This window comes from Pelodiscus sinensis, chromosome 2, assembly GCF_049634645.1.
Source record: "Pelodiscus sinensis isolate JC-2024 chromosome 2, ASM4963464v1, whole genome shotgun sequence".
Taxonomy (NCBI): Eukaryota; Metazoa; Chordata; order Testudines; family Trionychidae; genus Pelodiscus; species Pelodiscus sinensis.
The window spans coordinates 239,653,551-239,678,909 of NC_134712.1; the positions used below are offsets into that span (position 1 = coordinate 239,653,551).

At 39.2% G+C, this 25,359-nt stretch overlaps 1 protein-coding gene across 1 annotated transcript in view; it reads left to right on the forward strand.

The window, feature by feature from the left end:
- Positions 1-25,359, forward strand: part of PTPRN2 (protein tyrosine phosphatase receptor type N2) — a 938,219-nt gene that overhangs the window by 907,103 nt on the left and 5,757 nt on the right. Inside the window, exons 20-22 of the mRNA XM_075922745.1 lie at positions 1,995-2,048; positions 4,310-4,374; positions 22,220-22,293. Coding sequence (XP_075778860.1) covers positions 1,995-2,048; positions 4,310-4,374; positions 22,220-22,293 — 193 coding nt within the window. The remainder of the gene's footprint in view (positions 1-1,994; positions 2,049-4,309; positions 4,375-22,219; positions 22,294-25,359) is intronic.

Sequence of the window (25,359 nt, forward strand, 5' to 3'; positions counted from 1 at the left end):
GACATATTATTGTATCAGTTACGTTATAGACATTTGAAATCTAACTTACCCTGTAATACAGAAATAATTAAATATCCAGTTTAATTTTTTGTTCATCAAGTTGATTCCCAAATATGAAATTTATCTGTTGGTTATAAGACTCCTATATGTGACATTAAGAACAGTAATCAAAAGATGTATCCGTACAGACAAATATAACTCTTTAATTAAAAATCTTTTAAAACTGGGAGGGTAGGGTGGTGGTTTTCAGGTTTTGGATGGTAATAAGTTAGCTTGTTTTCAGAAATTGTAAAAATACTTTCATGAAAGTAGATAAAAAGCACACTTAATTTCCACTGTCATGTGCTCTTTATTGATTTTACATGTATTTCAGAGAATGTGAATTATTCTACCACGTTATCAGAGCTTATTATAGCAAAAATGTGGATAAAGTCCCTATAATGAATTGTAAGTGGCTGTATGGTTTATAGAAATAAGTTCAAGGCTGGGAATGGAGAAATCCAGAGTTCTAGTCCCAGCTCTACTTATTATTTGCTCTGAAGCCTTGAGGATACATTTCACCTCCCTGCCTCAGTTTCTGCATCTCTAAAATGGGGATTAATCTTTCTTATCTATCACACAGGTGTTTTGTGAAAATTCATTTTTAATGTTTATATCTTTAAAGTGCTCTAACAGTGTTATGTGCTTTACAGGAACTATGTATTATTACTATGTGTAGTTTCTGGTTAGACTTCTTCATGACAAAAAGCCAGTTGTGAAAACAGAGTTATTTGGGGTGTCATTATAATCTTGGTTGCCAGTTTTGGTCGAGTTGTGGGTATCTGAAAGACTGCCTTTCAAATGTAGATCCTTAAGTATTTTCAAGCTGTGCTGTAAGCAATTTTTAAAACTATATATGAATATTTATCTAGCACAGATGTTACAGAATATAGATGAACAACCAAGAACTATGATTCAAGTGATTAGTGATGCTTTAAAAGTCTAATACCAAAGCTCATAGTTGCTAAATTCCAGTAGCATACTTTATCATGTTTTTTATCATTAAGTTTCTGTTATACACTTGCTGTTAACAGTTATTGCCTTGGTGCATCTAGACTTCCTTTGGAAGGTGTCTTATAAAATAGTTTTATAGCTGATCTTCAAGTGAGATCAAATGTCTAATCAAGAAGAGAGAAGGAGTTTAATTTTTTAGAAAGAACACTTTCCAATTTTATCCTTTGTTCTGTTTGCCTTTTTAATGTATGCATAGACACTTTATATTTTTAGATGAGTAATATGTTTCACATATAAAATACATATCTAAAGCAGTAACACATTTTTTTAAAACCTACTTGAACAGATTTTGGTTCTTGTCACATGTTCAAAATCTGAGACTGAGTATCTTGGTTTACTTCAGTATTCTTATATATCAGTCCCAATACCTTAATACAACAGCATATCGGTATAGCAGCTCTTTTCTGGCGTTGGTATTTTAGTCACCTCTACCACGAGTGATTAGAGTTCTGAAAGAATAGTTACTTCAGAGTACTTACTCTTTGCTTTTTTGGAAATAATCTTTTTCATACAAGACCACATTATTCTGACTGTAATACTTGCTTTTATTTTTGCATTTAAACATTTCTGTGAGTAAGTTCACAAATTCAAGGTTCATTTTGAAAATCAAAATATTTTATGAAAACATCCTGAGATTCTGCTTAACTAGCAAAGAGTTTGGGAAGAAAGTGTCTTTATTTGTTGGCTAACCAGTAATTGTCTAAAAAAGCATTGTAAAACAATGTCTGGAATTTAAATTATTTGTTCTAACAGGAAAATAGAAACAAACTTGAAACAGAATGATGTATGTAACTTAGCTATTTGTTAAACATGAGCTAATAAAAATGCATATTTCATTAAGAATAACAATGAATATTTGCTTTGTCTTACCACTTGTGATTTTGACAGTTGGCTTAGGAAATTTTACATATAATTATTAATTGTTGTCTGTTTTATTGCAGAAAAGTAAACAAGTGTTACAGGGGTCGTTCTTGTCCAGTAATTGTTCACTGCAGGCAAGTAAAAATATTAAAATATTTTAAAATAAGTTTTTGTGCAATAAGAAATTAATGTAAATAAAACCAAATGGGTACATTAAAGTTTTAGTTATTACCTAAGCAAATAAAATACTTTCTGTATCAGATCAAATATTTATTTAGTTTAGTTCTTATGCTACTAAAGCTGATGATCTGATTTCATGGTAAATCTGCCCTTTAATATGATGTTGGGTGGTAATTCACAAGTTACATCTGATTTCTGTATTTAAAAATCTCATTTACTGCTTTTTGATTTTAGAAATATTCTTCAAAGTTATTTCAGTTCTTTGTATTCCCAATTTAGACTAAGTGTTTTGCATTGTTAAATATAAAAACATTTATCTATGTTTATGTATGTTTTCTTTAAATAATCATGATGAGAGGAAATAGGATGGGGAAAACTGTCCTCTTGCTGGACAGTAAGCTCAAACCTTCTAAACATAAATTTATTTAAACCTGCCAGTATGGTGGATGTAAATGGGAGCAGTTTGATGTCTCAAAACAGAACTTAAAGTATCAATGCAAATACTCATTTTTGTAGCTGTATGGACCAGGTTATATAGAGAAGGCTATGTTCTCATTCTTTACCAACTTCCTTTCTACCTAAGATGTTTTTGTGGACAGGGGAAAAATCATAACATTGGAAGGAATCACCACATAGCTTACTACGTGCTCCTTCATGTTATTGGAGGGTGGGGGGAGAACAGCAGCATATTTTCCATATGTCACAAGCCTGCTGCGATCATTATATAGGGATAGGGTCATATAACACATTGTGTAGTGATACTCTCCAAGAACATGCACAATATGGAGGGGAGCCTGTGTCTCACTGAGAAGGTCCAAAAAAGAAGGAATAATATAGAAAGATCTGTTCTTTAAAAATTTTGCAGGCTGTCTCTTAATCTAATAGATGAAAATGTCTCTAACATTCAGCCTAGCAGTTCTTGTTTTATTAGGTCTGCCCATGACGTTGTCACTACTTGGATGAATTAATAAGATTCAGGGGGAAGGGGATTGCTTCCTTTACAGTCAGGAACCGGGCATGGTGTAAAGAAAGCAAAAGATCTCAGTACCACTAGCTGCCTCACTGCAAAAGTTGTTCTAGTAAATCATTCAGATCAAACTTCTCCTACCTATGTAGGTTTATCAAAAATGTGTTTTCACAGTCTATATGTAGATGGAACATTATAAAGCAGATTACAGTGTTGCGTTTTTTTTCTTCTTAGTAATACTGTAGACAAAGTGTATCACTAAAAATAATTTACTTGGAAAAAATAACTAATCAATTGGTCCACACATGCCCATTTTGAGAAATATTGGTGAGGGAAGTGAAAAAAATCTTTTACTTAAAGTCTTAATTATGTTTGCTAACAGCAGCCATAAAAGAACATCACGCTGCCAATTACAAGCTGCTCCCTGACAGGAACACAAACTGCATTCAGATTAGGAAGCTTTGCCTCCTCACAAGGCTTGATCACAAATCTCTGAGGGAGGATTGGAAATACACTAAGGTTAAAGATTTTTTTTAAATCACATGGTAGTATTTTCCCCCCTTATTACAACTGAGGCAAAATTAAACAGGATGGATGGGGAAGAAATCAATAGAGAAATTTAGAGATTTTTCAAGTCCAGATGTCTAGTATCTTTTTTTTTTTTTTTTTTTTCAAAGAAAGAATTTGATCCTTAAGTAATAAAATATTTTTAGTTCTTGGATAGAACTCCAGGAAAGCGGAACATAACTAAAAGGAAAATACATCACTATGGTGCATATGCAGAGTAACCTGGCTGCTCAAGTACAAATAGAATTAGCAATCATTTTTGGAGGATTCGAGATGATGTTCTATTCCCAGCTCTCGTGTGATTGTCTATTGTATGATTCTTGATCTTGGATACAAGATTCCATAAGCTTATTATGTGAACACTTTGTGAATAGAAATGGCTGTCTGTTGTGGGATTACTGACCCTTTCACTGTTGTTTAATTATTTTTAAAATAAACACATCTTTGGTTCTATAAAACAAAACCCTGATATCCATGTAGAACAACAGTTAATCCTACATGAACAGCTTGTGTTAATTAAAGCCATTACAAGCTTTCTCTCCCTCTTCTCTTATTCTTGTTTCCTTCCCCATCTATCCTCTCTTCCTCTGTATGAAACAGTATAAAAATAATGGTAGCTACCTCTCTTTTGAGTCTGGTTGTTCATTGATGATTGTTTTCCTTCTCCCTTTCTGTTGGCAGTGATGGTGCAGGAAGAAGTGGAACCTACATTCTAATTGACATGGTTCTCAATAAAATGGCCAAAGGTGAGAATCAAAAAGCGTGTGGCTTTCTCAGTGCTGAAAGATGTGGTGGTGTTACCATAGTAACATACAGAGAAGTATTCACAGAAGGCCCAAGAATAAATTAGAAACAAATTGTACCCTTTACTGAATGATCTTAAGTTTATTTTCAGTGCTCATGTTATTTAAAAAATAACGCTGTTCGTGAACGGAGTCTATACACATATGCTGTTGGAAGAAGCAGGATTTGTATCTTTGACTTTATTATTTTAAATATTTTTATAGCTAAAAAAAGATTTGAACTATATGATAAATATTTATAAATGTTGTTGAATCAGTAAATTTTTTTTTTCAGTGCGTTGTGCAAGCAGCTCATGTACATAGCAGTAAACACAATTACCTGCCTTTAGAGAAGGGGTATTTCAGGGAATATGGCAATGAAATGGATTGAGAGTTGGCTGACTTGAACTGTAGTCTCCTGTCTGTCATTGTCTGTTTGCAGATTTTGGACAGGTCACTTAACTTCCCTGTGTCTCTGTTTTGCCCATCTGTAAAATGCTCCTTTCTATAGAGTGTTTTAGCTACATAGCTGAAAATCATAAGTAGTCAACATTATTATTTATTATACCTTTATTATTTTTTTTAATTCTATGACTTGTCTTAAGGAGTGATGCAGTAATCTTTCTTTTTATTCTCCAATAAATATTTGATTATGGGAAATGTTAGGGCACATGGAAAAAGTCATTGTCTGAGAAACAGACCATAAAATAAAGTAAATTACCCACTGTTTTAAAAGTGTAATACTTGAGCGTTTCAAAAGTGCTCAGCATTAGTCATTTACCTGAGTAGAAGCAGAGGCAAGCCAATGCTGAACACTTCTGAAAACCCTATCCTATATTATACGGACCTGGTCAATCAGTATTTTGCGTCTATGTTCTACCCCTTTCACATAATTTCTGTCTGTGTTGTATTCCTACAGCGTAAGAGTTTTGAGGGTAGGGAATGTGTTGCTTTTGTGTTTGTACGGTACCAAACACTTTCAGAAATAAATAGTAGTCTTTTGTCTTCTCATCACTGTTCTTCTGCATCCCTTTTTTAAAACTAGTGCAGTGGCCAGTCATTCTAATCACGGTACCAACATTGTTTAATTAAGTAAACTCATCTTAGCTTCATATGGTTTAAAAATTAAATCCATGGTTTCGATTTTCTGTTATGTCTGAAATTGTCATGTCCAAGAAATAATTACTTGCCATTCCTTCAGATGCAGGAGTTTGACATTTCTTCTCCTCTAGTTCTGACTGGTAACATGTCTCATCAAACACACTCATAAAGAGCTATAGTTTGTGCCCTTGAGCATCATGTGAAACTTGCTATTGATGTGAAAAGAAGTTATGTTGCCCGCTTTATGCCAAGTCCCAGAGTGAAGATTTTCCAGCAGGTTGAGATGATTTTTTTCCAATCTCTTTGGATAAAATATTTGTGTTTTGTGAAAGCATTTGCAGGAATTTCAGCTACATGGTACATTTTTGTTTCCAGTGGCAACTTGATCTCTCCAAATAATATATGTGATGTAAGGTAAAACTGATTCACAGTTTCTATTAAATATTTATTATACTTTCATTCAGCCTTCAGCCAGGAGAGGGTGTGATGAACAGTAAATTTAAAATATATGAAATGTACTTGCATATAGAAATAAATTAGAAGTATTTTCTAGCTTCGGGCTTTCGACCACTTAAGGAAGGGTTGACTTTGTTGTAAGAGCACTAAAGAATGCCATTTATTGACTCCATTGTACCATGTAATGTCAAATTCCATTTTAAGTGTGGGCTTAGTGTTGCACAATACAAGACAAGTCATGTGAAACTGGCCAAAGAAAGGAGTCACAGGGCTTTTTAGATTGGTCACCCCCATTTTGTTCTTGACCTGCTCCCCTCTGCCAATGGGGGTGTGCAATTTGAAATCCTCTGACCTGGTGCTTTGGCTGTAGTTTAAATGAAAGATCAAAGGGCAAAGCGGGCATCTCAACCCTGCTGAGGTGGGCCTTTCCCAGGCTGTCACACTGTGAGGCAGCCAAAGGTTTTGTTCTGACAGGAATCTAGGCCCAGTCTGTGAGGCCTAGGCCTTCTTTGTCTGTCCTGAGAAGTTTGAGGCCCAGGTTGAGGATCCAATGTTCATCAAATGATCAAAGGCCTGAAGCCCTGGACATGAAATCTTTCTTTCCATTTCCTTTTCTTAAAGAATGAATTGCACGAGTACCAAAGAATGCCATTTCCAAAGCTTTTATGTGGAGGGCTAGCTCTAACTTTAGAGTCCTTCAGTTCTAAACAGAAAAATGTAAGTGCACTTTCAATCTGGGCCCAGCTGCAAGGCCAGCATCTACTAACATTTCTTTCAAAAAGGCTTTTAAGGATTAAGGCTTCAGTCTTTCAAAAAAAAAAAAAAAGACTTTTAAGAATAAACTTAGAATAAGTTGAGTTATTGTTCCACTGTCTGGTTTATTAGAAAGTAGACAATAATGCATTTTTAAATCGACGTAAATAGAGGACTATTTAGTTTCAGCAGTGGGAAAGTAGAAAACAATCAATAAAACACTTTGGCTCTTTAGCAGGGGTTTTAATAGGGCAGATTTAGAAAAGGGTGCTCCTTTTTCATGTAATGATTTACTTTTCTACATTTGAAATAGTTTCCTTTGGACATTTAACTGTAAATGCTTTTGTCGTTTAAAATTTCCACACCTAATCACATAGTAAATTAGTGCTAATACTTCTGTTATAAATTCAGACCTATTGTTACTACAGCTGCTCAGAGTTGCACTAAAACTGTACTGTTTTATACACTTAAAGCAAACAATTAATTATTACAATTATTCAAAATTATGGCAGCAGAAATCAATAGACAAGGATTTCATATTCTCTGTTAAGTGGTACAACTTGACAATGATATAACATTTGCTAAATCTTCCTAATCACACTCTCCCCCTTACTAAAAAAACAAAACAAAACACCTCCCACACTACACTTCAGTTGCAGTGGCATAAGAACATTAAAACTAACACTGATCATTGAAATGGCACCGCCAGAATACTTTTGTCATAAATGTTAAGGATTTCCTCCTTCGTTCTGTGCTCGAGTAGAGGGCAGAGCATATGAAAAGATCTCATGATGCTGGGGGAAGCACTATGCTGAGTAAACACATTCCAGTTCCCAGTTGCCATTGTTATTCAAACAACTTCAGCATGTGTTTTTGGAGCCCCTTTGACTTTGCACATCATCATGAAGGATTTCTTGTTGGGCTGTCTGTTTGTAATGATTTATCGTATACTCTTTATTGTAAACATAGTAGCTGTATTCGTGTATTATAAAATCCATTAGTTAAAGGTGCCATGTTAAATAATCTAATTGTATAAAATTGGAATAGTTAAGACATCATGATGATGATGATATCCATTCTGTACCAAATGTTCAACATGGACAGTCTCTTCAACTTCATTTTTATGCTCTGCAATAACAAATCAGTCATATATGAATGTCCAAAGTATTCCTCTATCATGGGGGCAGTGAAAAGTTTTAAAATTAAATTTATTTTGATATTTAACAATTCCAGTAGCTTCAGTGTTATGCTCTGCCATCCAGATACTTTTGCTAAAATATTGCTGATTATTATTCCTTATGCAGAGCAGTGCCATAACAAAGATCTAATCCTGTTCCTATTGAAATCAATAACAAAATTCCCATTGACTTGAGTGGTGCCTCATGTTTAGCCTTACTGAAAGCTCTAGAACTTGACACCTCTAAATGGTGATATTCCATTTCAATGAGCAGTGGAATGTTAAGGGGGTTACAGAAAAGTGAACAGGGAATACCGCCTTTTCAGTTTCCAGATGCACATTTTTAATCCAAGCCTTGGTCCTGAGTGAAAAGTTTAAGAGGTTTCCTTTCAAATCAGTGTGTGTTTTCAGTGTTTGAGTGAGGAAAGAAAATGACAGGTCATTGTTTTTTTGGTGATTAGAGATTGCTTGCTAGAGTGCATTTCAGAGGCCGTTTCCTGTTATGAATTGTAACATTCTTCATTCAAATGTTCACACTAATATATTCAACAAGAGTTTGTTTAGCTTTTTTCCACAGGACTGGAGAACCTGATTTCGATAAAATAATCCATCTGATCATTCCCCCAAAGCCACACCAAACATGAACTGTTTGGGCTTTTTCTTTTTTTAAACTAAGAACTTCAGTATTCTTCCCTTCCTCACCTTTCCTTTATGCCCTTCTTCATTCTGGCAGCGAAGTACAGAAATACTGCAAGAGACTATTATTCGAGTATTATCTGGTAGGATGAACAAAAGAAGGAATCTGAATGAGACTTCAAGTTCTCTTTGGACAGTTTTGGAGAGTGCAGATAATTATTTGAATTTAGGATACTAATTGTGTTTTGAAGCCATTAGAATTTGGAAGATGGAAAATATGCATTTTCAACTTCTATTGCAATACATTCTAAATTTCTGGACCTGAAAATCCAGAGTAAAGATTGGATGTAGCAGAGCCAGACTCAGTGAATCTTCTTCCAAGTGTGAAAGCTAGAAGGATTCCTTAGTTCCTCTTGTGACTCATAACTACCAACAGCATTTAGCATCTGAGCATTTAGCGAAACAGATCCCTTTTCACTAAGGCATTTTGCGTAATCATAAATCAGATCTAACTAGCATAATCAACTGAGCAAGTCACCTCCACTGAAAAGAAGGCTGTATAAGATAAGTCTTGTACACAGTAGTATTTTAAATTGGATTTAATCCAATAATTTTTATGTTCTTGTATAAAGATTAAGCAAAATTCTATTTTCCAGTAACAGTGATGTAAATATGGTCAGCTTCTTGGACTTCAGTTAACACTGGATTTATACTGGCTAAAAAGAGAGTAGATTTGGTTCTAGGATACAGTTTCCATTGTAAACACAATTTATAGAGTGATTATTACAGAGTGGATGGACTATCTAAAGTTTAAAGAGAAGATTGTCATCTTATTATTTATTTGACATTTCAGAAGCTGTGAAGTGGGACTAGAAAGTGATGGAATTCCTCTGGACAATTTAGCATAGAAAAATTCTTGAGCTTTAAGATGGGTAGTTGGGATTTATTTATTTTTGTCTTTTAGTTTTAATTGCATTTTATATATATTATCCTTGAATTCTGTATCTAGTTAGTTAAATTTAGATAATTTAGGTAAAAAATAAGGTCAGTGAAAGAAAGTTCTAGGTTTTGCTGTCTGCATTTTTGTATTCTCCAGAATCTTGCATCCAAGTCTTAGTAATAATGGTGGTCAAATAATGTCTGAAATGTTACTGTTGCTTTTTATGAAGAGACAAGATGGATGAAATGATAACACTTATTGAGAAAGAGAAGCTTTCAAGCTTAAAGAGAATTTTTCAGGTCTCCTATTCATCTCTTCTTCAGTCTTTTTTATGGAGGTGTTTTTTGCATCCACATATGCATATTATATATTAACCAGGGCACTTCTACAAGTGAATTGGTTTTATGTAATATAACTGGCAATGAGTTACTCAGGAAACACAATTAAGCAATATTGCTTGTTGCAGGCAATTCCACCACATAATTGACCACAAAGGGAGCTTTGCCCCAAGCCACAGGCAAAAGTGCACGGTGGATGTCTCGGTCAAATTTTTTTTGTTAATGGTAGACTTTCCATGAAAGGCAAACTTGTGCTCCTTAGAACAAACAGTTAAAAGCACATTTTAATTGTATGCATTTCTGCTTTTAAATAACACATTTGGATGAGTATCATTATGTTCATTTTTTTTGAATGAGTGATTGATGCTGTAAAGTTATCCATTAATAATAAAGAAAACAAAAACCTAGGAAAATCTTGAACATACCAGCAAGCTTCTCCTGAAAAATGAGTGAAAGCTCACTGGGAAAGTGGTGCTGGTTTATATTTCCCTGACCATATTCTGAGGACTGATTGAGCTGAGGTTTTCCTTTATGATGTATAGAGGTTGTAAACAAAAGGCAAACAAGTTATTGATGTGATTTTTTTTTAATACTTTGAAGTTCGCAGAGGTTGCTCTGTAGGAGTCATTTTGTGAAGTTTCTGTGCAATTCTTGTAATTTTATAGAAGGCTGTTGGGACTTAAAGTAAGGTAGAAAATAATTCGAATTATTCAGGGTATAGGGCACATGAATTGCAAAGAAAGATTGATCAGACATAGACTATACCTTGGGGAAAGAAAAACTAATAGGGTCCCCATAGAGCTTTAGAAGATCCTGAAAGGAATGTATTGATGTCAGTAAGCAGCTTGAGATAGTAACTAATTTGAAAACAAGAGGTCATTTAGTGAAGCTAAGGAGACAAGCATATAAGGAATTTGGGCAGCATTTCTTTACACAAAGGATAGGTTAGAATATGGCCCAAACTGAAAAGGCAGCCATAGAAATAATGTGCTATCAGTTCAGTAAGCAGTTGGACAAATATTTGGAAAATGAGGTAAATACAGAATGAAGAACTACATTTTTGCAGTTAATTTTATGCAGTCAATCCATAAAATGGATTTCAAGAGAAGTGTTTAATTGACCAAAGGGTAGTCTTCTGAGCTTAAAGATACAATGTAATTTATGACTCCAAAGTATAATTTCTGTGCAGTCTTAAACTAATTACATTGCAACTCTTCATAGACTTGTGCAGAATTGTTGCATATTTTCTTCAGTTCATTCTGTGTAGTATCTCATGGATGCTCTATCACTAGCTAATGTACTCCCAATAAAAAAACAGAAAAATAAATATTCCTCCTGCAATGTGAAAGATCCATATGGGCCAGCTGCATCCCAGCATTAGTCTGTGTAATGCATATGTGCACACTCCACGCCTTATTACATTTTTGAAATATTTTTTTCCTTTTTCATCATTGTGGTTTAATATTCTTTTCACTGTGACATGAATACTTTTCCTGTAAAATGTGAAACACTGATTGTAGATTTTTTTTAAAAAATCTTGTGTGTATATATTGACAGGGATGAAGATTCCTAATAGGATGGATAAGAGTAAAATGTATTGCTGTCTGGATTGAAAAAGTGGCTATGACCCTTGAGATTCGATCTAATATTCTTATTCTCATCCCCAAATATACACACTGGAATCCACTTTTTGCAACCGAGTGGGATAACAGGCTTTTACTGAAAACTCCAGTTTGTATTTATGATCTGTATTGTATTAAATATGGTTAGGTTTTCTTTCCCTCCTCAGAAGTGTTACAGCTTCACTTACTCTATGCTGAGGCTTTTCTTTGTTTACAACCTGCAGCAGTTGCAGCAAATGAGAATTGCTTAAATTTTTACAATTTCTGTCCATCTTCAATTTAAAAAATGTTTTTACTCCAAACATTGGTTACAAGTGTATTTTATTTCACTTGCCTTGGAGACAAAGCAGAAAGAAGGAAGAAAGAAGAGGTCCCACATCCTTCCTGCAGAGTCTTTTATGACTGGCAGTGATTGGTTTTAGCTTTTGTCCAGTGAGGTATATGGAAGAGCCTGCAATGGGCTACATGACTCCTAAGACTCTTCTATCCCTTAGGCTCCAGGCCTACATTGTGCCTGGCTGTGGGTGTGTCTTTTTTATTTAGGTTCCGTGTTGTTGTTTTTTCATATTTCCTTCCAAATTGTTGAAGAGAACAAAAGAGCAACAAAAGACAAGAGTTATAGGCCTCATACATTGTTGAATTTGGAGTTATTGCTTGGGTGCCATAGAAACTAATGGTCAGTGAACTGGCAATATTCTCCCAATATATACATACACTTGGATCAGACATCTGACTTCCTCCTCTGTCATTATACATATGCCCGTAAAATGTGTTGTTTTTTTTACTATTTTGTAATATTAAAGCATGTTACTCCAAAATGATTATTTCCTGGCATGTCTGACAGACTGCATATACTGCACAATACATGTCTGAAGCTGAAAGTCTGCCAATCAACAGCATCTTACAAATATTAATTGGTCCTCTTTCAGCTTCTAGCAATATCATTGAAAAGAACTGTCGTCAGGACTGTTTCCTTGGAGATTTTAATAAAACAGGTTTTAACCAGACCTAACAAGACCCTTTGCCCTTCAAGAACTAATACAAAATCTTTATGATATAGTAAATATAAAAAGACACATTAAAGAGGGAATAGCTCACAGGGGTGAAACTGAGCACCTACAAGGCACAAAAAGAAATGTATGGAAGGTCATTTTCTATATTTTCTTTAGTGTTCCATTTTTTTCTGATTGGAGGAGAGATTATTTTCACACAACTTGTAGCCTCTTCCATAAGGATACAATAGAAGTCCTAATAATCCCATGTTTATACCCCCACACACCAGTGTCACAACTATTTAAACAGTAATATAGATGATCTATCTAGCCCTCATCTGTGTAATTAACTGAGCACCTCTCAACCACGAATGGATTTTGTCAGAAACAGCCTTGAGCATTTTGTCAGCAAAGGTGGAAGATGTTTCCAGACCCCACCGCTGGTATGCTGCTCACAGAGACTATGTCTAGACTTCAGGCTTCTTTTGGAAGAGATTTCCCGAAAAACTTCTTCCGAAAGAGAGTGTCTACATAGCAAAAGTGCATAGAAAAAAGCTATCTGCTTTTTTAAAAGATAGCATCCATTCAGTGTGGATGTTATCTCACATTTGAGCTGTGATTACTATGGACAGAGTGGCTACCAGAGCACCTGTGCTTCTTCCTCTTTCCTCTTATTTTGAAAGAACTCCCTGTTCCTCGTCCACACACGACTTCTTCCTTGTAGAAGGAGGTTTACCAATGTTGGAAAAACCCCTCTGTTCTTTTGATTTTTTTTCGAAAGAACACAATTGCAGTGTGGACGTCAGTGAAGTTTTTTTTGACAAACAGCTGTTTTTCAAAAAAAAAAACAACAACCCTCTGCTGTGTAGACATACCCTGGACATTGACATCCAGGGCAACCACCTTGATTGCCACTCACTCTATTGATTTTGTTATTTCAGGAGTTATTATGTTGATTTTGGTAATTTTGAAATCATTTCCTATTGTAGACATGCCTCGAGGTTCCCACAGATAACTCACAATATCTAAATAAACAGGATATTAATATTACTTATATTACTATAATGCCCAGAGACCCCAGTCGGTATTGGGGTCCCATACTTGCAGCATTTTATCAGAGGAAGCTTGTGAACAACTAAAACATGGCATTATATATTACACAGTATCCTCACACATGCTTACACTGAAGCCAAGGGCAAAAGCCTTATAAGAGTCCAGTGTCTTTACTGAGCTAACCATCTGTGTTACACAAAGGAGGGTATTCATTCTAGGAATCACTTTCAGACATAGCAGCAAATGCTCTAGAAAAAGATGAAAATTGTGCATTCTATATGTCAGGGGTGGGGAACCTCAGGCCCGGGGGCTGGATGTGACCCTGGCTTACCTGGATCTGGTCCCCAAGGCTCAGGGATCCCATGCTGGTGCTCCAGCCCCCCTGCCACACAGCCACAGGGCTGGAGTACACAAAATCTACTAGCCTGGGCACCCCTAGGTTCTGGTGTGTGAAGGGAATGGTGTGCAAAGGCAATGAGTGGTTTTTTGCTTCTCACTTGTGTGCAGCCCCCAACTGATTTTTCTGTGGGTCAGCTGCCCACGACTCAAAAGAGGTTCCCCACCCCTGGTGCATGTGCATTTATTTGCTAAGAACATTATAAGGTGAGTTAGGGTACTTGGTAAGAATTAGTGCTCAGAATTATTTTGAAATAGTGCACCCACAGATTAGAGACTGCCTCAGAGTTAGAGCCCCCAGAAGCACTTTGGGAGGGGATCAAGAGGATGGATACTTCCTGTGGCTGCTTGGTCAGTAAGTATCCACCCTCTCTATGGGCTCCTCTCCACAGCCACATCTCACAGGCCATTCCTACACTTCCTGCCGCCCCACAGGACACCAAATAGACACGGTCTACTCTGGTTGCCCTTGCAGACGCCACAACACTGACAACATGGAGCCAGAACTGCTACAAAGCAGTGCCAGGCTCACAAGCTTCATGATGCTCCTCATGGTGCAGTTTGTCCAAACTGTCCACAAGCTGCTCCAGCAGGATAAAGACCAGCCCGAACTGGAGGACCTCTTCACCCAGGTCCTGATGCTCCTGTTGCTGCAAATGCCCCTAAATCACCTGGACACCATCGGATGACCAGCAGTGGCTCCAGAACTGCGACCTGCCATTGCCTTGTGGAAGCTCAGCATGCCAAACAGGTACCTCTCCGCTGGGAACCAGTTCAGCATGGGGAAACCCACAGGCAGGGCTGTGCTCCTGCAGATAGCCAAGACCATCAATAACATGGTCAACGTCGATACCATCATGGATGGCTTTGCCACCATGGACTTCCCCAACTGTGCTGAGGGCATAGATTGCACACACATCCCCATCCTGACTCACGACCACCCTGCCTCAGACTACAATAACAGGAAGGGGTACTTCTTGATGTTCTGCAGGGCTTTGTGGATCACAAGGGATGCTTCACTGACATGAACGTCGGCTGGTTAGGGAAGGCGCACGATGTCTGCATCTTTCAAAACTCACGCCTGTTCCAGAAGATGCACTTTTTTCAGGGACATGGACATGCCCATCTGTATCTTGGTCAATGCAGGCTACCCCTTGCTCCCCTGGCTTATGAAATCCTACATGGGCAGCCTGGACCCCGCTATGGAGAATTTCAATGCCAGATTGAGCAGGTGCCACATGGTGGTGGAGTGTGCATTCAGCCCCTTAAAGGGGAGGTTCAGGAGTCTCCTCACCTGCCTGGACTTCAGCGAGCACAACATCCCCTTTGTGGTGTGAGTCTGCTATGTCCTCCACTACCTGTGTGAAGGCAAGGGGGAGACTTTCCTGCTGGGGAGAGGGGTGATAGAGACTGAATTGCTGGCCAAGGCTTATGAGCAGCCAGACACCAGTGCCATTCGATAAGCTCATAAGGAGGCTGTGCTCATCCAGGAGTCCTTGAGGGAGAGTTTCAGCCAAGGCCAGCTGTGAGACTCTCCTCCATGCCTCTCCACAGGGGCCCCTGCATTCCCCCTTTGTGCTTTTCCTTCTCCCCACCCTTCCCTTCCCACATTCTCTTCTCACCTTCAGAGCAAATAAAAAAGCCTTTTCTAAAACAAATAAGTGTGTTTATTTGGGGGATATAAAACAGGGGAGGGACTGGGGAACATACCTGGAATGGAGGAAAGAGAGGGGGGCTCAGGGATGGGGCTAAGATTGGTGCCTGCCTCAGTCAGCTCATGAGGCTTCAGCTGCCCTGCAGGGCCCACCGCCCCATATTCTGGGGCCCTGGTGGCCCCTGGGGAAGCCCTGGGTGGGTAGGGGCAGGGAGGTGGCTGGTGGCCCACTCCATGCACTCCATCACTGAACTGAGAGAGGAGCACATGGCCTCATGCTGGCATGCCAGCTTGTCCCAGGCAGCCTTCCACAGCTCTTAGTCAGCTCAGCACTCCTCCCAGTCAACGGCCCATTCCCGGTGCTCCTTGTCGAGCCTCCAGACGAGAGACTGGAGGTAGGCCATCTGCTCACACATCAGGTCTTCCTGGGTTCTCTCCCTCCGGCAGATCCTGTGGAATCAGGAAAATGGTGTGGGAGGTGTTGGAGGCTCCACGCTCACAGCTGGCCCATCTGTGAAGAAAGGTTACAGGAGCAATCATCCCAGGAGACACTGTGCATGAGGCCTGGCCTTGATCTCTCAGCAGACACTGAACGTCCTTACCGGGTTTGTCTGATTCGTGGGAGTCATCCTGCAGGGGAAGGAGGACAGGCTACAAGATGAGGAGCAGGTCCTGGCTCGTGGGCATGATTGTGTGGCTGGCCTGCCCCTCCTCTTCCTCTTAGTCCTCCACAACCCTGCCCTCGTAGAGGTTGACGCTGGGCATGTCCTGGCCAAAATCAATGATGATGCAGGGAAGGTGACAGGCCCCCTTCCCAGGATGGCATTGAGCTGGTCATAGTACTGGCATGTAGGCCAGCCAGAGCTCCTTGATTTGATTTTCATCCAGACCCGGTGAAGGGTAAGGATGTTAAATTTAGATTAATCAACTAATCAAATAGTTGATGTAATTCACATCGACTATTAAATTAGTCGATAAAGGTGCCTCCACCTTTGAAATGTAGCAAGAGCCCTCCCGGGGCTCCATTTCAAAGGTGGACATGCTGCCAGTTCCCAGCTGCGCTTCTGCCCCTTCTCCCCACAGAGACAGTGCTGGGGAGAACTGGCCTTTAAGCTGCCCCTCTCTTCCTCTCTCTGATAGAGGCAGCAAGAGGGGGAAGCGACTAGTCAAGTCACTAGCTGACTATCCGATAAGCATTTGCTACTTGACTAGTCACTTACATCCCTAGTTGAGGGTCCGGTTGTGTCCTTTTCCAGCCAGGCTGGTGGCCATCTGGCTGTAGACATCAGCATTTCTCTTCCTGGTGTAGAGATCCTGGAAGTTGGTCTCCTCGCCCCAGACCCCAATGAGATCCAGGATCTCTGCACCAGTTCAGGTCAGTGCTCTCTTGCGTCCCTGGCCAGTGGCAGCCGGGGGTGCTGCGGGAGGGCTGGCAGCCTTGTGGGGCTCAGAAGGAGCACTGGGGTCTGCCATCGCTCCTGGGATGGTGCTATGTGGCACAGGGTTGGCAAAGCTCTCCTTGTGCCACAAGCCCATTTCCTGCAGCCTGCCACTCTAAGCTCCACAGGAGGATGGGAGTAGTGGAGCTGGCAGGTGTGGCCGGAGTAGCCACAAGTGCAGCTGTAAGAGGTCTCTGGAGGCCAATTATTTTGAATTAGCAGCACCGGAGCATCCACACTAACGCTATTTTGAAAAAACAGTTTTAAAATAAGCATTACTCCCCGAGGAAAGCAGGAATACAGATTTCAAAATAACCAGCCTGTTATTTCAAAATAGTGCTTGATAGTGTGGATTCTCTGTTTGTTATTTCGAATTAAGTGAGACTTACTCTGAAATAACTCCCTAATGTAGACCCGGGCTCAGAGAGCCTATTAAAGTGAATCTTGACTAGCTCATGTGTATTATTTATTATTACTGGATATTCTACTGATATCATTTTCTGCAAGCCAAAAATTTTACCATTCGGAGGCTACTAATCTGCAGCACCAGCTGCTAAGTAAGTGCCAGTTCCTACTCTGCAGCCCAGGGGAGCAGCAGGGGTTGCAGGAGAGTTGACCCTAAACTTCAGAAACGGTTTCTCTCCTTGGGGCAAAATATAACTCAACTAGCATCTTTTCATGTTTTCTCTCTGTTTGGGCTAACATTCTCTGATGTGAATTTTGGCCAGTCACTGTAAACGCTGTGATCTTTTAAAATGTTATTGCTAATTACTAAAGGCTGAATTCTGCTGCTTTTCTGAAACTGAATATTGGTTTCTGGCATGCAGTGGTACTGGTCTCAGTAAGACTCAGGTGCTCCTCAGCATAAATAGGGATGACAGCAGCTAAGCTATGTCCTGTAAAAATACTTACAAATTCACCTGTCATATTACTGCTTCTAAAGGTTGAACCTCTCTAGTCTGGTGCTTTTGGACCTGATCGGGGCCAACCCAGAGAATTTGCTGAACTGAAAGAGGTCAATATTGTCTAGCACCAATACTAACACTTCCACTGCTTGCTGTGCTCTTAGAAGAGATTTAGAGGTAAATTAGAGATAAATAACAGCACAGACCATGGAAAGTCAGGATGGTGGTTGTAAACAGACTTTATGGGACTGCAGGAAACTTGGCCACACCCATGAAAATAGACATCCAGATAACTCAAATCATGCCAGACTGTGGATATAGCCGGACCAGGAAGTGCTGGACTAGAGAGGTTCAACCAGTATTACTACAGTAGCCACTCATTCTCTCAGTATATTTTGCTCTTGGTTACATATAAAACAAAGACTGAAATCTCTTATTAAAAAGCAGCCTGTGACAAGCGGTGATCAAATTTATTTCATGAAAGACTTTGACTATGAGGTAAAGTATAAACTGGACAGTTCTTTATCCAGTTTAGTTATTGCCCTCTTAACTTTATACCTGAAGCCAATGGCATTATACAACAGAGGAATATGTGTTGGTAGAGAATCTTGCCTTACTGACATATTCTGTTTTTGCCTTCCCAGTTATCTGTGGCTCTACTTGAGTCAGTGCTTTTTATCTTTTCCTATCTCATATATGTTGTTTCCAAAGATGGCATACTCATATTTCTGTGTATTGGTGAAGGAGTTGGGACAATGGCCTACGCAAAGCACGTCATAGGGTCAAGTCCTGATAAAGTTAACTCATTTCTCTTTTCCACTATAGATAAATTGAATTACCTGCAGCTTTTGTGTGAGCCATTCAGATGAGACTTGTAAATATTTGCAGTCCTTTCAGCTCCATTTGTATGAGCAGGAATTTGACCTAGTGTCCCTGGATAAGACTTCCCTTTCTCCCACTACAATGCTTTCTTTCCTAGGGATGTCTGCACAGCGGTGACCATGTGCAAAATGCTGTTGTGTGCTCCCGGGTGAAAAGTGCTATCCATTATGTCACTGTTCTGCACTTCCAGGTGGGAAGGGAAATCTCAACATGATAAAGACTCTGAATTTGTTACTTGTGCCACTAAAACAATTAGGAAGACATGGACAACTAGACAAAGGTCAGTTAGGCATCCAACTTCCCTTGGTTCTGAATAGGAGTCGGGTACCCAACTGTCCTTTGGTGACTTTGAAAATCTCCTCCTTAATCTAGTATTGTAATTTGAGCTATTCCATAGACCAACACACAATATAGTGGTGATTACATAATATTCTACCCATCTGGCATACTCAGAAAACCAAAAAAAGCTGTAGATCAGAGGTGGGCAAATACTGGTCCACAGGCTGGATCTAGATTGCCAGGGTTAGCCCTTGACAGGCTGCTACCACTGTATTCACCTGTGCCTCCACAGGTACAGGCAAAGGCAATTGCAGTTCCTATTGGCCATGGATCACTGTTCGCAGCCAATAGGAACTGTAGGGAAGTGGCATGGACCAGGACACAACTTCCCACAGCTCCCATTGGCTGAGAACGATGATCTGTGGCCAATGAGAGCTTCAGTCAGCTGTACCTGCGAAGGCCCAGGTAAATACAGCAGTAGTGGCCCTCCAGGAGCTATCCTTGGTAAACCACCAGCACCCTTGCTTTAGACACACTGTGTTTCAATAGAAAAATAGTTACCCGTATTTAGTTTGATTTTGGCTCAGTCAGGGAATAGATGTAAAAGGTGTGGTAGTGTTTGTGAAGGAGGAATTTTGCTCACATAGAAAAACTACCACTGGTTCCTCTTACCGTAAATCTCATCTTCAGTTCTGAATTTTCTCATTCCGCTTTTTTTTTCCCCCTTCAAAGTAGTAGCCCATTTTTGCAGCACTATGTTCAAGTGGTCCATCTCTGTAGGCATTTATGTTGTAGATCATAGTCTCTGAGCATTTCAAAAGTCTGTTTTTTTTAAGAGCAGCAAAAGAATTTGTGTCTTCCTCTGCCTCTGAGTCACTTGAGTTGTGTGTGTGTTGGGGAGAGCAAAGGGGTATTCTGTCTGATTGTACTTCATTATCTTCCCTTCTCTGTCAACTAACATATTCTAGTAAGGGTATATATGCTGAACACAACACTGTTTGATCTTCCAAATACTTATGCTCAGATTCACCAAAACACTTGCACGCTTAACTTTAAGCTCACTAGTACAGTAATCCTATTCATGTGCTTTTCTTTAAGCATGTGCTGAACGGCTTTGCTGAATCAGGGCCCTGTGTCCAGACACAGTGCACGCTACCAAGACTATAGTCCTGTTGATGATAGTACTTAAACTCCCTGTTGAGCGGGAAATGTTCATTGCATCAGCACCATAATCTGTACAATAGAAAGGAAGGAGGTAAATGGCTTGTTTTCATGCCCTTTTAGGATTTTTCTGGATGTTGATTCTCAAGAGACTTGAGAAGTGTGTATTGTAAAAATCAACTTTTGCCTGATATTGAAACATTCACAAAAGGATGTGTGGAAGCCTTCCTGAACATTGAACAATATCATTAGATACCAGCACAAACCTTTTCCCCACTTGGGTTACCTTGACATTTTAATTTGAATGGCTCGGCATAGAGGATGCCATCTTTTATAAAAATTATAGGTGAGATTTTGAAAAATGTGTGGCACCGGCCTACCTCTTCTTCCACTGGAAAGGTGAAACTTTGAAAATCCTTCCCTCACTGTGTAGGTGTGGATTAAGCAGCATGGCTCCCATTAACATGAAATATTCACCATGTAAAAAAGTGTCCTGTTTTGCAGATAAGAGCAACTGTTGTTTGCAGTTTTTTGTGATGCAGTCCTCACCTAAATTGATGCTTTCCATAGAAATTCTAGTGACATCTGCTGTGGCTGAGAAGTGATGTTATTACACTTTGTTTTTATTTTATTTATTGGACTTCGGGGGAACGTATTGTCTGTTGGTTCATCGAGGAGAGCTTTATTTTTGTCTTAAACATCTTTCTACTTTATCATCAAATAGTCTCCAGGTAAATTCCTGTGCAGTATTCTGCAGAAGTTGCATTTAGAGCCATAGTACAGTTGCAGAATTCCAACAGGAGTAATATTAGATGTAGAGATCTCAAGTGGCAACCTTTGACCTGTCCTGGCTGTGCCCATTGTATGAATAAAGGTCTATTTCTGATACAGATAAAGAAATGCTCATTTTCATGAAGGTGTTATAAACCGATACATTTTCTTACGCTCAGTGATTTAGTGTATAACATTTTCTTGTCTCTCCCCCCCCCCACACACACACACACACCTTCTACACACACCTATATTAAAACAAAATTAAGCTGTTTACTTTAAATTGGCTTTTTTGGATGCTCTGAGTGTGAGATTTCCTGAAAAAATGCCATTCAGTTGTAGGACTCTCTCTTACACAGAGGCTACGTCTAGACTGGCATGATTTTCCGCAAATGCTTTTAACGGAAAAGTTTTCCGTTAAAAGCATTTGCGGAAAAGAGCATCTAGATTGGCACGGACGCTTTTCCACAAAAGCACTTTTTTGCGCAAAACAAATCTGAGCTGTCTACACTGGCCCTTTTGCGCAAAAGCTTTGCACGAAAGGACTTTTGCCCGAACGGTAGCAGCATAGTATTTCTGCAAGAAGCATTGATTTCAGACAGTAGGAAGTCAGCATTCTTGCAGAAATTCAAGCAGCCAGTGTAGACAGCTGGCAAGTTTTTCCGCAAAAGTAGTTGCTTTTGCGGAAAAACTTGCCAGTCTAGACATAGCCAGGGTGTTTACGCCTTTGATATTAGCATAAACCTGACTGCAGATACTTTGAGACTTTTCAGTGTCAGCACGTCATGTGATTTATGGTACATCTTTTTAAATGGGATAGAATTGATCGTGGTAAATGTTTAGGGCCTAATCCTGCATGTCCTCTGTGCCTGCAATGGGACAATTTACAGCAGTAAGCACTGCCAGGATGGGCTAGTAATTTCTAATAAATATGTTCTGCTGCTGGGAAGTAACTGTCTAGGTATCTCTTAAGAATTTTTTTTCTCTGGGATTTTGTGAATTAATGCTAATCAAAGCTGCCCTTTCCTCCTTTTTATATATATATATATATATATATATATATATATATATATATATATATATATATATATATTAACACAGAAATTGCAGCTGCCTGCCTAGTCTGCTGAGGGATGGATGTAATAATTTTCAATTGGACTGTTAGCCTAAAGGGAACCCGATAGCAGGAGATTGACAGATGCAGTATGTATTATCTTTTACTCTGAACTCAGCCCAATTTGTGATTTGTTACAGGTGCTAAAGAGATTGATATTGCTGCTACCCTGGAGCACTTGAGGGACCAGAGACCAGGCATGGTTCAGACAAAGGTACTGTCAATAAATCCACTGGGATTTTAAATACATTAAAGGTATTGCACTGTAGTTATTTTCATGATAGAAAAGAGAGGGCATGACCTAATTTAACAGAAGTCGCTAGCTGATTACTCTGTATCCCTACCAAGTATGCGTTATTTATGCTGAAGATTTATCTAAGCTACTTTCTGCGGTGTTTACTATTCTTTTGTGTAACAACTTCCACATCTGTCTTGATTAACATATCTGAAAGACAGGCAAGACAAGACAACAATCTATTGTCTATTTAAGAAAATGCCTGCTTTAAAAAAATCCCTGGAGCTCACAAAGTGTGTGCGTGAACAACAAAGAGCAATGGTATGGTCACAATTAAGTAGGTACTGATGGAAATATCTATTGGTAATGTATCGGAAGTGAAAGTTGTTGCTGGCATAGTTGTGGAACAGATGGTTTTCTGTACCAGATACTGTTCCATAACTTTTCTCAAGGAAAAAAGGGGTTGTTCTCAGTCCCATTCACTTCCGTTCCATATTTAACCTGGGAAAACTGGTGCTGAAGATTGTCAACGATATGTGGTGCCATAGCAGTAGGTGAAGGAAGAATGATTGACTGAACATTGACTTAATACAACGTTGAAGCTTACTTTGCAGAATTAAAAATAAGGTTTTTTTCTATCTTAATTAAAATAAAACAAGCAGTTTCCTTACTTTGTCAAAACTCTTTTTAGATTTTCCTTTTATTGTTATAGTTGTTTATGATCAGGCAAGTCCACAAACTCATCGGGCTCCTGGACAAGGTGGAGCAAGAATGGCTACTTGCTCCTGGAAGGTCTCAGGCAGAAGTGGTGAATCCAGGCAGACCCCTCAGTGCTGCCCAGACTGTGCCGCTCTCCCTCCCCCAGTGCCATCCCGAGTGTGCAGCTGGGGGCTTTGCAGTGCACTGGGTAGGACTGCAGCAGAGATTTACAGTGCCTGGGGCTCTGGCTACTGCCACTGTCACAGGAGCAGCAGCGGTGGCCAGGAATTCCATCCCCCTTTGAATTGCTGAGCCCTGGGGAAAGATGCTCCATGTGCCACCAGCCCCACTCCCCCCTGGCTGGTTTAACACAGAGCACTATTCATTTGTTTTATCTCTGCTCCCTAATTGCATGCTTATGATTTCAAATGAGGTATGTGATGGACCAGTTAGTTCATAACTCTAGTTTTTGTAACTCTGAGGTTCTATCATATCACAAATTATTCTTCTACTCTAATTTGAAAATTAGAAAAAGAAATAGCATACAGAATCTAATTGAGTAAGTATTTGATCCATAGTGAAAATATAAATCCTGACTCACATTGTCAGTCTAGTCTTTCTGTTGAATCCAGATATACATGTCAGTCTAGTTTTTCTATTGAGTCCTTATTCTGGTATTCCTTTCCTTTGGTACAGAAGGGTATGTTAACCACCATCACCCCACGCACATCCCTCCCCCCAAAATTCCTAAACTACAGGGTAGGAAAATGGAAAGTGAACGTCTCTGAGCTTGATCAGTTAATCACTAGAAATCTCACTGATAGTTACACTTTATTGTGGTGTTATCCCCTTAAAATGTGTACCAGAACAATCTTCACAAATAAAATTAATCATATCCTTTGATCTATTATAAAAAGCTTCAGAGGGGTAGCTGTATTAGTCTGTATCTGCAAAAACAATAGGGAGTCCTTAACACCTTATAGACTAACAGATATATGTGGGCAGAAGCTTTTATGGCTCAAAACCACTTTATCAGATGCAGGCCTTTGCTCACAAAAGCTTATGCCCAAATAAATCTGCTGGTCTTTAAGGTGCCACAAGACTCCTCGTTGTTTATGAAAAGCTTGAATACAATGCTCATCTCTTTGGCTTCTCTTTCCATCATTATCATCATCTGAGAACTGTTTGAATCACTTATTCAAGTTAGCACACTGAAAATTGTAAATGTCTGGTTATATGCCCATGCTATGTTGTCCTAAGCAAATTATGTATTTATTTTATTTGTATTTAAACAAACCCATGTGCTTTCCCAGCTGAATACAAATAAGGAATATCAGGTTCTTGGAGTAATTTAAAATAATTGATTAAAAGTCCATTTAGAAATGCCAATTACAGAATGTCCCTAGGCAGAGACACACTGTGTTACTTCAGCAATGTCATTGTACTTCCAGCAGATAGTGCTCCACATTTTCAATAATTGTACAAATGATTTGTTAGCGCCATGTTGCCTATAAGATGACATATTTTGTTCAAAAGTACAGTATATAATAATCATAAATAAAACTATCATTTTGTCTCTGATGGGTTCAATAAAGGTCTTACGATTTTGTTTTTTCAGTCAGAATAACAAAATATTGGTGAAATGACACACGTGAAATAGAAGAGTTTTGAATGAGAATATTCATTAGGATAAGAAAAAACTTTCTTTCCTTTTCCCCTTACTCTAGCTTTCTTCCCGAAAGCTGGAATGATGCCAGGAACCCTGAGCTCACCTAGGCCTCTCTGTCCTACGTGGGGGAGGCAAAGCCAAAACCTGCATGGTGTGGCTCAGGCTTCAGCCTTGAGCTCTAATAAATCTAATGCCAGCCCTGGTGACCTGCTGATCTAGGTCTAGGAGCAATGAGGAGCCCTGTGGCACCTTAGGGTACATGTTATGCTTAAACAAAGCACACAAGATCTTTTATAGGGGAAAAGGCAGTACGCCGCATTTATTGAGAATACAACAGTTGCATATACTATTCAGTCACTCACACACACAAACACCATGCATACACAGTCCCACCAGACAATGTCATAGTTACCAGTCCAGATTCTGTATCAATCTAGTGGCCAGTTAGATCACAGAGAGAGAGCAGAGCCTTTGTCAGTCGATCGATCCGATGCTCCTATGGAGTTGGTGGCAAGACAAACCCAAAGTTCCATGGCAAAGCATCCTGCTTTTATAAGCCTTTTCTCTGTTGAAGTCTATGGATTCCGCTGTGTCAACCTGTGACCGGAGTGTTATCTTTTTTTTTTTTTTATGTCAGTGTTCCCAAAACATTTCCAAAGCTCATTCTGTAATCAATC